This window comes from Maylandia zebra, linkage group LG20 (assembly GCF_041146795.1).
Source record: "Maylandia zebra isolate NMK-2024a linkage group LG20, Mzebra_GT3a, whole genome shotgun sequence".
NCBI classification, from domain to species: Eukaryota; Metazoa; Chordata; class Actinopteri; order Cichliformes; family Cichlidae; genus Maylandia; species Maylandia zebra.
Window position 1 is genome coordinate 20,927,391 of NC_135186.1, and position 15,426 is coordinate 20,942,816.

Sequence of the window (15,426 nt, forward strand, 5' to 3'; positions counted from 1 at the left end):
GTAGAATGGGAGGGAGAGCCTTCAGTTTTCAGGCCCCTCTTCTGTGGAATCAGCTTCCAGTTTGGATTCAGGAGACAGACACTATCTCTACTTTCAAGATTAGGCTTAAAACTTTCCTTTTTGCTAAAGCATATAGTTAGGGCTGGACCAGGTGACCCTGGATCCTCCCTTAGTTATGCTGCAATAGACATAGGCTGCCGGGGATTCCCATGATGCATTGAGTTTTTCCTTTCCAGTCACCTTTCTCACTCACTATGTGTTAATAGACCTCTATGCATTGAGTCATACCTGTTATTAACCTCAGTCTCTTTTCCACAGCATGTCTTTATCCTGTCTTCCTTCTCTCACCCCAACCGGTCGCAGCAGATGGCCCCGCCCCTCCCTGAGCCTGATTCTGCCAGAGGTTTCTTCCTGTTAAAAGGGAGTTTTTCCTTCCCACTGTCGCCAAAGTGCTTGCTCATAGGGGGTCATATGATTATTGGGTTTTTCTCCGTCTCTATGAAGCGCCTTGAGGCGACTTTTGTTGTGATTTGGCGCTATATAAATAAAATTGAATTGAATCCATTGGCATGTGAACGTTAAAAAGCATAATACAAGCAGAATACACTGTGTATAATGCTTTCAGTACTCGAGCAGAAAAGCAACTGAAGGAGTATGGGACCTGGCATATGTGCTTGGACCGTGGTAGATTGTCTTTCTCTGTGGCACATGAGAGAGTCATGCATCGTCTGTCACTGGGAAGGATAGAAGACCAGATCAATGTTTCCTCACATTTCTGCAAATATTCCTCTGTCTCAGCTGACTCCTCTTTCTTGTTTGATTCTTTGTCTTCATCATAATTGAAATGGAAGATGTGTAGTCCTCTGACACATCTTCTATTTCAGTTTCACATTCTGAAATTCAAGAAACTTCAAGAAGCCCAGTCACTTTCTTTCCAAGCTCCTCAGACTACCATGTCCTGGATGCCTGAGAACCTACTTGAACATAGTTCAGATTCTTCATCATTTTCCTTCACTTCATAGCCTTCTTCCACTTCTGCAGGTGGGTGATGTGCTTTTTCAGAGAAAGGGTAGCATGTGATCTAAATATTGACAATATTTTCTTTATCTTCTAACCCTGGACCTTCCTGAACATTGATTCTCCCTCCTCATTATACTAGAGGACAATATGTGCTTTGTTCTACTGGTCATTGCTTTGCACAACATGGTAAAAAAAAAAAAAAAGTATGCTCACAAATCTCTAGTGCAATGGAGGCTTGTGAGCATACTTTCTGTGTATGTATTATTGTAGGGTCTACCTTACAATATGAAGCACCTTGATGTGACTGTTGTTGTGATTTGGCGCTGTATAAATAAAATTGAATTGAATATAGAGCACCTGTCTCCTCATTGTGCTGCCTGTTGTTGTTGTTGTTGTTGTTGTGGTTGTTATGACCATTGCTTGACCCCACAAATCAGTGATCCAAGATCAAAGATGTTTGAAAGCAGTATGGTGTGAAAATATGGCCCTTTGCAACACTTTTCTACTTTGGGGTCATTTTTGTCCACGAGGACCACAGGTGTTATAAAATCCAATAAAAACCCCATAAATAAATCAAATTACTTAAAACTTATTCCAATCATGCATAGCATAGTAATGAATAACGTCTGTTATTTTCAGACCATTTGATGAACAAAAAACACATTTTTGATAGCATAAGCTCTTACCCTATCTGTGTAGCAGTGAGCATAGGGTTATATATATTTCAACATTTGTTATGATGTTTTGTGCTACTTACAAAACAAATGCTGACCATAAATTATTTAAAATTGTTACTCCTTTCTATCTGTACTCCTTTCTATCTGTACTCACATTGTACAGAGTTTTAACTTTTCTTTTCTTTTTTTCATTGATTGTGTCCCTGGTTTTTCATATGTGTTGCTATACCTTGCTTCAGGAGGCTGACCTGGCTGTGGCCCCGCTGACTGTCACTGCCGTCAGAGAGAGGTTTGTGGACATGACCACCCCCTTCATTCAAACTGGCCTCAGCTTCATTTTGCGCGAAGCAACAGACCCTGAAGACAGCACGTTCAGCCTGCTGGCACCCTTCTCCACTGACATGTGGATTGGCATTATCATTGCCTTCCTGCTAACAGGTTTCTGCATATTCCTGGTGGGCAGGTCAGTGCAACAAAACATCCCTAAAACACTAGGGATGTATACATATATGTGTATAAATAAAAATAGAATTAAATAAAATTAAATAAAATAAAAAAATATATATATGTATATGTATATGTATATATGTATAACAAAAACACCCAGCACACCCCTGCGGGCGGTTTATCCTTCAAGCTCGGGTCCTCTACCAGAGGCCTGGGAGCTTGAGGGTCCTGCGCAGTATCTTAGCTGTTCCCAGGACTGCGCTCTTCTGGACAGAGATCCCCGATGTTTTTCCCGGGATCTGCTGGAGCCACTCGCCTAGCTTGGGAGTCACCGCACCTAGTGCTCCGATTACCACGGGGACCACCGTTACCTTCACCCTCCACATCCTCTCGAGCTCTTCTCTGAGCCCTTGGTATTTCTCCAGCTTCTCGTGTTCCTTCTTCCTGATATTGCTGTCATTCGGAACCGCTACATCGATCACTACGGCCATCTTCTTCTGTTTGTCTACCACCACTATGTCCGGTTGGTTAGCCACCACCATTTTGTCCGTCTGTATCTGGAAGTCCCACAGGATTTTAGCTCGGTCATTCTCCACCACCCTTGGGGCATCTCCCATTTTGACCTCGGGACTTCCAGGTTATACTCGGCACAGATGTTCCTGTACACTATGCCCGCCACTTGGTTATGGCGTTCCATGTATGCCTTGCCTGCTAGCATCTTGCACCCTGCTGTTATGTGCTGGATTGTCTCTGGGGCATCTTTACACAGCCTGCACCTTGGGTCTTGCCTGGTGTGATAGACCCCAGCCTCTATGGATCTTGTGCTCAGAGCTTGTTCTTGTGCTGCCACGATTAGTGCCTCTGTGCTGTCTTTCAGTCCAGCTTTGTCCAGCCACTGGTAGGATTTCTGGATATCAGCCACCTCCTCTATCTGCTGGTGGTACATACCGTGCAGGGGCCTGTCCTTCCATGATGGTTCCTCGTCTCCCTCCTCTTTCTTGGGTTTCTGCTGCCTGAGGTATTCACTGAGCACTCGGTCAGTTGGGGCCATCTTCCCAATGTATTCTTGGATGTTCGTTGTCTCATCCTGGACTGTGGTGCTGACACTCACCAGTCCCCGGCCCCCTTCCTTCCTCTTAGCGTACAGCCTCAGGGTGCTGGACTTGGGGTGAAACCCTCCATGCATGCATGGTAAGGAGCTTTCTTGTCTTTATGTCAGTGGCGTTTATCTCCTCCTTTGGCCAGCCTATTACCCCAGCAGGGTACCTGATCACGGGCAGGGCGTACGTGTTGATGGCCCGGATCTTGTTCTTACCATTCAGCTGACTCCTCAGGACTTGCCTGACCCTCTGCAGGTACTTGGTGGTTGCAGCTTTTCTAGCGGCCTCTTCATGCTTCCCATTCGCCTGCGGGATCCCCAGGTACTTGTAACCGTCCTCTATGTCTGCAATGTTGCCTTCTGGTAGTTCAATCCCCTCAGTTCTGACTACCTTCCCTCTCTTTGTTACCATCCGACTACACTTCTCCAGTGTAGACTCACAGCCTTGGCCAGCCGCTTGAGGAGGTACACCAGAGAGATAGAAGGCAGGAGAATAAACCAGCTGTTCTCCACAGAACCAGCAAAGGTGTACTCTCAGTGGCAAGGGAACAATAAGAGAACAGCACCACCAAGGCTGGAGACGGAGCAATACTGGAAGAGCATATGGGAGAAGGACGCAACCCATAACGGCAATGCTCAGTGGCTAGAGGATCTGAGGGCAGACCACAGCGACCTCCCTGAACAGGGTCCAGTAACCATCACAGTGGCAGATATCCAAGAAAGGGTCTCCAGTATGAAGAGTTGGACAGCACCAGGGCCCGACATGGTTCACGCCTACTGGCTGAAGAAGCTGACTGCACTCCACGAGCGTCTGGCAGCACAAATGAACCAGCTGCTAGTTAACGAGAGACACCCGGAATGGCTAACTGAAGGCCGGACGGTCCTGATCCCCAAGGACCCCAAGAAGGGACCGGTCCCCTCCAACTACCGACCAATAACCTGCCTCAGTACTACATGGAAGCTCCTGTCAGGCATCATATCAGCTAAGATGAACAGGCACATGGGTCAATACATGAGCGGGACACAGAAAGGAATTGGCAAGAATACCAGAGGCGCAAAACACCAGCTACTGGTAGACAGAACAATCAGCCGAGACTGCAAGACCAGACTGACCAACCTGTGCACTGCCTGGATTGATTACAAGAAGGCCTATGACTCAATGCCCCACAGCTGGATACTGGAATGCCTAGAATTGTACAAGATCAATGGGACCCTAAGAGCCTTCATCAGGAACTCAATGGGGATGTGGCATACAACACTAGAGGCCAACTCCAAACCCATAGCACAAGTCACCATCAAGTGTGTGATCTACCAAGGAGATGCTCTGTCCCCACTGCTGTTCTGCATAGGCCTTAACCCCCTCAGTGTGATCATTGACAAGACTGGCTACGGATACCGACTACGGAATGGAGCAGTTGTCAGCCACCTGCTGTACATGGATGACATCAAGCTGTATGCCAAGAGTGAACGAGACATCGATTCACTGATCCACACCACCAGGATATACAGCAATGACATCGGAATGTTGTTCGGACTGGAGAAGTGTAGTCGGATGGTAACAAAGAGAGGGAAGGTCGTCAGAACTGAGGGGATCGAACTATCAGGAGGCAACATTGCAGACATAGAGGACAGTTACAAGTACCTGGGGTTCCCGCAGGCGAATGGGAACCACTGAAGAGGCCGCTAGGAAAGCTGCAACCACCAAGTATCTGCAGAGGGTCAGGCAAGTCCTGAGGAGTCAGCTGAATGGTAAGAACAAGATCCGGGCTATCAACACCTACGCCCTGCCCTTGATCAGGTACCCTGCTGGGGTAATAGGCTGGCCAAAGGAGGAGATAAACGCCACTGACATAAAGACAAGAAAACTCCTTACCATGCATGGAGGGTTTCACCCCAAGTCCAGCATCCTGAGGCTGTACGCTAAGTGGAAGGAAGGAGGTCGGGGACTGGTGAGTGTCAGCACCACAGTCCAGGATGAGACAACAAACATCCACGAATACATCACGAAGATGGCCCCAACTGACCGAGTGCTGAGTGAATACCTCAGGCAGCAGAAACCCAAGAAAGAGGAGCAAGGCGAGGAACCATCATGGAAGGACAAGCCCCTGCACGGTATGTACCACCGGCAGATAGAGGAGGTGGCTGATATCCAGAAATCCTACCAGTGGCTGGACAAAGCTGGACTGAAAGACAGCACAGAGGCACTAATCATGGCAGCACAAGAACAAGCTCTGAGCACAAGATCCATAGAGGCTGGGGTCTATCACACCAGGCAAGACGCCCCTGAGACAATCCAGCACATAACAGCAGGGTGCAAGATGCTAGCAGGCAAGGCATACATGGAACGCCATAATCAAGTGGCGGGCATAGTGTACAGGAACATCTGTGCCGAGTATAACCTGGAAGTCCCGATGTCAAAATGGGAGATGCCCCCAAGGGTGATGGAGAATGACCGAGCTAAGATCCTGTGGGACTTCCAGATACAGACGGACAAAATGGTGGTAGCTAACAAACCGGGCATAGTGGTGGTAGACAAACAGAAGAAGACGGCCGTAGTGATCGATGTAGCGGTTCTGAATGACAGCAACATCAGTAAGAAGGAACACGAGAAGCTGGAGAAATACCAAGGGCTCAGAGAAGAGCTCGAGAAGATGTGGAGGGTGAAGGTGATGGTGGTCCCAGTGGTAATCGGAGCACTAGGTGCAGTGACTCCCAAGCTAGGCGAGTGGCTCCAGCAGATCCCGGGAACAACAGCTGAGATCTTTGTCCAGAAGAGCGCAGTCCTAGGAACAGCTAAGATACTGCGCAGGACCCTTAAGCTCCCAGGCCTCTGGTAGAGGAGCTTGAAGGAGTGGGGAATTTTTTATTTTTTTATATATATATATTTTTTTTTTATCTATATATAAAAAAAAAATTCAAGCTCGGGTCCTCTATCAGAGGCCTGGGAGTTTGAGCGTCCTCTTCACCACAACAGACCGGTACAACAGAACCACATCATCCACGAAAAGCAGAGATTCTGAGACCACCCAAGTGAAAGCTTTTCTCCACTTGGCCATAAAGATTATGAACAGAATCTGTGACAGAGGCAGCCCTGGCGGAGCCCATCACCCACTAGGAACGAGTCCAACTTATTGTCGGCTGTGCGGACCAGGCTCTTGTAACGGTTGTATAAGAATCGAATGGCCCGTAGCAATGGGCCAAACACCCCATAATCTCGGAGCACCTCTCACAGGACACTCTGAGGGACACGGTTGAATGCCTTCTCCAAGTCCACAAAACACATGTAGACTGACTTATAATTAAAGGCAACATGGATCAGCCACAACATTACCTTCCTGATAATGTGTAGGTCTTGCTCATGTTGCTCTTTGGGCATAGATACCTTCTGACTCTGCATTGGCACATTAGCTTTAGATCCTGTGGTGGGTTAAAAGGGCATCCTTTGTGGATCAGGCTTCTCTTGATACATCCCACTATGATTGCGAACCCAAATTTAGAAGCTTGACAATGCCCTGGACTCTTTATCATGTTTCTTAGGCCAGCGGTCCCCAACCCCCGGACCTCAGACAAGTACCGGTCTGTGAGTCGTTTGGTACCGGGCCGCAATAGTTGAGGCTCAGGTGTGAAATGTATGATTTTCAGGGTTTTTATCGGTTTTCAGCGTTATTTTGTTATCGTTTTTATCGTTAACTCGGTTTTCCTGGGTCTTTTCACTTGTGTTATGAATAAATCTTCTTTTTTTCGGTACCGGTACTAGTTTTAATTTGTTGTATTTATCCGCGACACCTTAAAGGCCGGTCCGTGAAAATATTGTCGGGCATAAACCGGTCCATGGCGCAAAAAGGTTGGGGACTGCTGTCTTAGGCCATTCCTGGGCAGTTTTTAATATGGCAGAGTGCTTGGGGGTGCTGGGGAAGGCCACCATTGTCAGGTGTTGCTGTTATCATGATGATGGTTGGTTAAGCAAAAATATGCATGGATGATTACACTTCTATAAGAGAGCTACCACATAGCCAACTCACAAGTACCTGTTTTACAAACCTGAATTTGACAACTATTGTCCCTATGAGGAATTGAACAAAACCAAAAACATCCAGTTACCAGCAAAGCAAACTGTAAAATATGTAAAAAAGAAAAAAAAGTGATCTACATGAATACCAGCAGAACATCCTAGCAGAACATTGCAATGTTGCATTGTAACAGGATCATCCATGTTATTTTGTTCATCTCAATGATTTTGTTGTTGAGGTTGAATGTTGTATATACAATTGAATCTTGAATTATGTTATGAAAGCTTTCATTTGTTTTATCCTGCAGGATCAGTCCCAGTGAATGGGCTGAGCCAGACACAGAAGAACACAGTTTCACTTTGCTGCACAGCTTCTGGTACATTACAGGAGCTCTCACCCTGCAAGGTATTGCAGCAGTCCACTAAATTAAAGCACAGAAATGCACTCTTCTGCTGCTTGCCACTTTCTACATGCCTTAAGACAAATATGTAGTAACATGTTTTACGGTACACGGATCATTTTGTAATACCTATAGAAAGAGATCAAATAAGGAAAATGAAAATGACAAGTTCCACATGCATAACAATTCAATGTAGTATATTGAGACTTGTATCAATGTCTGCATATAGTCAACAACTGAATGTCAAGTAAAATAAAGAAGTTACAATTCGCTAGTATTATGTGTAAACGTGTGATGGCTGTAGTGCAGGAGGTAGACCACTTCATCAGCTAATCAGAAGGTTGGTGGTTTAATTCCTGGCTACTCCAGTCAGAATGCCAAAGTGTCCTTGGGCAGGTTAGATAGAAAAATGTGCTTGTATGAGTGAGTGAATGACGCAAGTTGTTTGAAGTGCTTTGGATGCATAAGTTGAGTATAAAAGTGCTCTCTAAAAATCAGTCAATTCAGCATCTACTTTTCATTTTCACAATGAGCTGGGGGTATTTTATTAATAAGAAACTGCAAATAAAGTTTGCATTGAAAAATAAAGCTGTTTTTAAATAAACTGCTTACTAATAACTAACAGGAGTAGTTAGGATTCCCTCTTTTTTTCCCTCAAGTTTATTTGACATGTAAAAACTTCACAGTAGCTTTAACACTTCTTTTCTCACTCTTCATGTTGCTCTCAGTAATGATTTGATTGGCTATGTAATGAATAGTGAAGAGTGCAAATGACTAATCTGTGTATATACACTGACTACTGTAAAGACAAAAGGAAAAATCTATGCTTTTTAAAATAACCCTGCTGTAAATATGAGAGAATTGTGCAGAGTGAAACAGCATAAAAATATCAGTAGAAAATATATATTTCAAGTAGCTGAACATCAAGAGTAGGCTCTGTTTGAATAATATAAATACATTATTTTCCGTTGAAACTGCAACTCTGTTTCTTGGTTGATTGTTTGTCACCTGCTGACTGCTTGACCACTTTCTTTGTCCTCTCAGGAGCCGGTCCTCACCCCAAGGCATTGTCTGGACGTGTAGTCAGTGCCATCTGGTGGCTGTTTTCTGTATTGCTGCTTGCCTGCTACCTCTGCAACTTAAAGTCTGCGTTGAACTCCAACAGCAAACACATCTCCATTAAGAGCTTTGCAGACCTGGCTAACCAGGATGTAATCAATTACGGCACAATTGAATCTGGATCTACTATGCTCTTCTTTAAGGCATGATCAGTTACTCCTAGTTAGCATTCATAGTCATTACTGCTGCTACATAACATATGGGAAAGGTTCAATAAACATGATAAATATTTTACTTTACTTTCCTAGAATTCCAACAATCCTGTGTACCGGCGTATCTACCAGCACATGGAGCGTAAAAAAAGCTATGTGTCCAACGCAGAAGAAGGTATACGCCGCACACAGGAAGGAAACTTTGCATTTATTGGTGAAGCAGTGTCCTTGGACTTGGCAGTGGCTCGGTACTGTAAACTGACCCGTTCACCAGAGGTCATCTCTATGCGGTCCTACGCCATAGCAGCACCTCTAGGTGAGTTGCTTGGATCTGTCAGGATGCTGCTTTCTAGCTTTCTTCTTTGGTGGCCCACACATGGGCCAGCACAAGGCCAGTTGCAGACACACTGCTGGCCCTGTGCTGGCCCAGAACAGTTTCAGCTCTGGCCCCAGATGTCAGCTTAATGTGTACCTTAATCAAGCCATGTAATAACAACATGTGCCGGAACATAATAGTGCAAAACTAACATGATGAAACTCTGTTCAGACACTGAATCAACTGATTCTTATATAGCCCTTTTCTAGTCTCCCAGATTACTCAGAGTGCTCTATACAACATGCCACATTGACACACTGGCTGTATCCCAATTCAGGTTCTGCAAGCCTTAAAGTACACAGCCTTAACGGTCCACAAGGGCCGCACACTCAAAGACTGCTAAGGCCGGAAGTGTGAGGCTTGTGAAATGGGACGGTCTAGCTCCTGTCGCGCTGCCCAGGTTGCCTAGCAACTATGATACTAACAGCTGGAAACGTTTCATACAGCATCGTTTGACAGAAATGAAGGAGAAAAGTTTTTCTGTTAGTTCATTTTGTTTATCACATCACTTTGATTTGATAAGTATCTGAGGCTGAGACCACAGGACTGTAAAAACATGATTGTTGGGCTTCATTTCTGTACTGAACAGTCATTTTAAGATTAGCTAGTTAATAACAATTAGCTAATGTTGTTCATGAGACTAAAGTCATCTTACTTTGGTAATGTAAATGTAATATGGCCAATATCAAAGTTATTATTATATTAACCATTATTAGTTATTACAGCAGTGAACTTGAACTCTGTGTCAAATACTGAGCTTCAGTAAAGATTCAAGTTGCAGTTATTTATATTTCCTATCACCTTAAATCTTCACTCAAAGACAAGCATCTTTGACAGTGTGTATATAGATATATTAAATATAATAGGCAAATGCTGTTATTTTATTAAGATGGCATTACTAAATTTGGCTCAATGCTTACATATATGTGTAAAAAGAAAATGTACGAGCTGTGATAACTGTTTCTGATAGAATGAAGAGTAGACTGATATATTGAATATTCCTTTATTGGGTGAGAAAATCATACCATGTCATAGCTTCTTTAAGTCATACAGAATAGATATCAGAGCCTTAAAAAGGCTGACTTCTGCTAAATGGGTCAAACTGGGCAGAAAGTATACCGAAAGTATATATCATATCATCTTTATAGAATATGATGTAACACTATAGACCAACTTACCTCAGAGAATATATAAAGCATATAAACGATTATGATGCAACAAACACAGCAGTACTAATCCAAAATACTCAAAGCTTCATAGAACTGAAACAAACATTTATTTTAGCTCCATTCTGCTGCTGATACATACTTTAGGTTTCTGAATATTACACTTGTTGCTGCCTTTCATAGTGTGTAACTTGAAGGCCCTGAGTACTTTCTCCCACACTGAAAACACTGGAATGATAAAATTATTTGAACATTACCTAATAAGACTGATTCAGGACAGACAATTAGTTATTTTAAACTTTTCTAGCAGTCCTTCACAAACAGGGAACAGTCTGTCTATTCTCTCCATCTGTCAGCTGCTGCTGGCTCTTCCTCCTCCTCTTCCTCACACACTGCTGAGTTTGTCCTGGTGGATCATCAGGGGTGCAAAGCCTCACAGATGATGTGCAGCAATGGGTCCCTCAGTCTGTCCTCACTCTGGACACTTGCAGTTGTCACACATGGAAATCAAATGTGTGATAAGCTGCAGGATTCAAACACAAGTGTAACTTATAAATACATGTTCATACTTTTATTACACAATCAGAGAGAAAGACAAAGAGAGAGAGTGCAGGACAGATAGACAGGTGACAGTCTCAGGTGTATACACTGCTACAAAACAGCACAAGAGAAGGAGGATTTAGTGTTTGTGTTATTACGAAACAAGAAGAGTTCCCAGATGGTACAGTGGACACATGTGTGACTCCTGTGATCAAAGCATCTTTCTTTCAGCTTAACGAGTGAACCGTCAGCTCGTTCAAACAAACATTAAAGTCCATTTGGCTCGACACCACCAAACAGAGGCAGCAATATAACATAGCTAAAATTAACAGTGCAGTGAATCCTGCTTGTGCCGTGATATTCAGGATTGCAAACCGAGCAGCATCACTGACTTTCAGCTTGTGTTTATGGATATATGACTGACTTTAATTATCCATAAAATCATCACAATCTCTGTAAGATTGCATAGTGCAATATTTGGCTTGGTGATATTGTATCAATACAGGGACACCAAAAGTTCATATTTTATGAAATACATTAAAATACTCTGGGAATACTACAAACAAGAGAGTTCATATCACTACTTCCCTCCTTAGACAATCTTAGCAGAGCAGATTCACATTAAATTGACTGAACTGACAAAACATTGGACACACTTAGCGTTACAAAGCTACCTCCTAGTTCAGACGGAGCTACTGGTTCAGTCACACAAGTAAAAATAGGACAGCAACCTACTTGCATCTGTCTTATGGCAACATTTATGGCAGGTTTTATTGTCAGTGTGTATGCTTGAAAGTTTCACTTTGTTTTCACTTTGAAACAAAACCCCCAAAAAACAAAATGAGACAATTTTATCTGATTGAATAAAATCAGTATTGACAAAGAGGTGGCTGAGGTAGATCAGGTCATCTGCTAATCGGAAGGTTGGTGGTTTGATTCCTGGCTGCTCAGGTCTGCAGGCCAAATATCCTCAGGTAAGATCAATGTGAATGTGTGGATTCTTAGAAAGCACTTATACAAGCACTTTTTCTATGCTTGAGTCCATTAGCATTTACAGAGTTTAACCCTCTCGGTCATAGATATACCTTTAAAATTAATTCACCTTAAAAAACTGACTGACTTTATAGGTATTTTTTAATTTTGACATAGTGTATTACCCTAAAATCACACAAAAATGAAAGAAAAAGATAGATTTCTTACTATGAAAACCACAAACATGTTTAACAAATCAGTTTTCCCTTCAGCCATTAAATGGACAGGATTTTGTAATTCATACCATAATTGCATTGTTACCTGACACAGTGCTCTGGTAACTGTTGAGACACGTTTACTTACATACATATATATCCACATGTACAATGCAGCTCGATTTGGCACCGGTGTTTCTGCCGTGATCAGCTTTCCAGCTGCCTCCACGCTCCTCTCCCGTCCCTGGCGTCACTAAAAAAGGGAAAAAAGTTCATCCGCCTGATTACCTCGAGTCCGCTGTACCACCTATCCCCTGCAGCAGAGACAAAGACTGGGCAATGGCATTTTTTAAATAACTATTTACAAAACAATCAGGTGTCACAATAAGATTCCACCCAAATTATTTGTGCCACTCCAAAAAGTAGTTCCTGTCATAAGTAGAAAAACTAAATTGTAAAGGTGGTGAGTTGTGCCACTGTGGAAAATGGTAAACACTTATGGTAATGGGGTGAGACATTCAGAAACCTCTTTCTTCACTCAAATCGCATGTTTATTTCCTGCTAGGATCCCCGCTGGTGAAGAATCTAACTGTTGCCATCCTCCAGCTCAGTGAGTCTGGTGAGCTAACATACCTGCGTGAGAAGTGGTGGGCCAGCAGCTGTGTTGGCACTGGTGGAGCCCACATCTCCGAGGCCCTGCAACCCTATGACTTACGGGGCCTGTTCCTCCTCCTGGGACTGGGTCTGGGCATCGGGCTCCTGCTAGCCCTGCTGGAGCTCTTATCAAGGGCCCACAACCAAGCTAAGGATGGCAAGGTAGGAAAGAATATCACAATGTAATCATGGCATGGAATGTTTTTATCCTGTAACATTTCTTCTGTTCTTTGGCAGAAATCCTGCTGCTTGGTGTTGACATCAGAGCTGAACCGGAGGTTTGGCAGTGGAGGGGAGAGCACAGAGCACGACACCTCAGACAAAAGCAAAGCCTAAAGAAGAAGCACCACGTTGTCATTCGATAAGATAGTGTTAGAGAAGTGAACAAGCTGAGAGCTTTCTGTATTTCCGTAGTAACAGTCGCATATTGTGTTGTATTTCAGTGGGTTTTATACTTTGGTGCCCAGTTTGAACAACTACCAGCAGCAGTATATTAAGCACCAAACCCACAGGTATATTTCAGACTTAATATTATAATCAGTCTGTCTTGTTAGCTGTTTAGCGTTGTTTTATTATCACATATTTACATCTCACTTCTAACACCTGAAGTTCTTCTGTCACAGTTGTAACCTGGTCTTACTATTTGCTTGTATATTCCAAATAAATACTCCAATATCCTGCCTGCTCTGTTTTTCAGTGTATACAACTTTATTGTTCATTGTAGAGAGGAGTTTCATTTATTAGAGCAAACATTAACACCACCTAGGGCCTGTACTAACAACCAAGTTCAACATACCCAGGACATCCAGCCTTTCCTCATCTTCATCCAGCACATGAGAGGCAATACTGAAAGAAAATGATACAAACAGATCACCATGATAAGGCTTGGGAAGCTAGAAGGGGAAAAAGTCTGAGCATTTTATTTTTTCTGTTGGCTGGCACCACAAATAAAACCCTGGGACACCATCACACCACTAGTACAAACACAAAAACATCAAGTTGCAAAAACAGAGAGAGAGGAGGAGAGAAACCCCCACAGACCCCGACACCTGACCCAGAGGCAGAAGTCACTGGCAGAGGCCTTAGAGTACAGCAGATGACATCCAAGACGATAAGAGTGGTGAAAGTGATATTTTGTCTTTCACTTTAGTTCATATAAGTACAATCAGAATCAGAATCAGAATACTTTATTGATCCCTGGGGGAAATTATTTTTTGTTACAGTGCTCCATTTTAAACCAACATTAAGACAAGACAGACAATACGCTAACTAAGAATAGTACAATATATACATATATATACATACATACATACATAAGTCACTTATAAATAAATATTTGGAAAAGAAACATGTGTAGTTGTAGCAGCAAAATGGCTCATTTGTTACTGTAGCTAACTCAAAAAGTAAAATTTTAGACTTCTTTGTAACCTTGACTGCCAGAGGATGATATGTGGTCATAGTTGCTCCAAGACTGTAAGATCAGCAACTACTAAAGTAAATTAAATAATAAAATACTAATAGATTGTAGTGTGAAATAATCATCACCTGAAATGGTTTCCAACAGTCTTGAAGGAGTTCCCAGAGATGATGAGCACTTGTTGGTCCTTTTGCCTTCACTCTGCGCGCTCCATCTCATCCCAAACCATCTCCACTGGGTTTACGTCAGGTGACTGTGGAGGCCAGGCCATCTGGTGCAGCACTCCATCCCTCTCCTTCTTGGTCAGAAAGCCCTGACACAACCTGGAGGTGTGTTTGGGGTCATTGTTGGAAAATCAATCATGGGATGGCATGTCGCTGAAGGATGCTGCGGTAGCCATGCTGGTTTCATTGTGCCTTCAGTTTGGAATAAATCCCCAACAGTCTCACCAGCAACCCCCCCCCACACACACACACACACACACCATCTCCTCCGTGCTTCACAGTGGGAACCATGCATGTAGAGACCATCAGTTCACCTTTGTGGAACCAAACATCTGAGATTTGGACTCATCAGACCAAAGCACAGATTTCCACTGGTCTAATCTCCATTTCTTGTGTTTCTTGGCCGAAACAAATCTCTTCTGCTTGTTGCTTTTCCTTAGTCGTGGTTTCTTAGCAGCTATTTGACCATAAAGGCCTGATTCACACAGTCTTGTCTGAACAGCTGATGTAGAGATGTGTCTGCTACTGGAACTGTGTGGCCAAAGGTTTGCATCGCTGTCAACAAAGCAAAGGGTGGCAGTGTTAGAAATCTAACCCTAATGATGTTGTGAGCCTTGGTAAGGTAGTGCTTTATTGCAATGTCCTTAATCGGAGAGAGTGAAGTACCGATAATTTATGCTGTTGTCCTCACCCCTGCCTGCAGTGATTTCCAGTCAGAGGCACTGCGGGCTCCCGACCAGAATGAGAAGTGACACGTCAGAATAAATTCTATTTCCTAACTGAATCGTACAGCTTCTGAGAAGAGAAACTAATTCCTCAGGATCACGATGCACTACTTTGGTGAAAAAACAACGCAGCAACACTTCCCTCTCTGAGCAACACTGACTGACTGACTGAGACATTTTTTTTCTCAGAAGCAGGACAGTTACTAAGTCATA

At 43.5% G+C, this 15,426-nt stretch overlaps 1 protein-coding gene across 2 annotated transcripts in view; it reads left to right on the top strand.

The window, feature by feature from the left end:
* si:ch211-251b21.1 (glutamate receptor U1) overlaps positions 1–13,527 on the top strand; it is a 29,049-nt gene extending 15,522 nt beyond the window's left edge. For both annotated transcript variants that reach the window (XM_004545937.6, XM_004545938.6), the window contains exons 5-10: positions 1,937–2,160; positions 7,561–7,658; positions 8,698–8,915; positions 9,021–9,240; positions 12,759–13,009; positions 13,085–13,527. In XM_004545937.6, the coding sequence (XP_004545994.1) occupies positions 1,937–2,160; positions 7,561–7,658; positions 8,698–8,915; positions 9,021–9,240; positions 12,759–13,009; positions 13,085–13,183 (1,110 nt within the window). In that variant the 3' untranslated portion in view covers positions 13,184–13,527. The remainder of the gene's footprint in view (positions 1–1,936; positions 2,161–7,560; positions 7,659–8,697; positions 8,916–9,020; positions 9,241–12,758; positions 13,010–13,084) is intronic.
* The last annotated feature ends 1,899 nt before the right edge of the window (positions 13,528–15,426 follow it).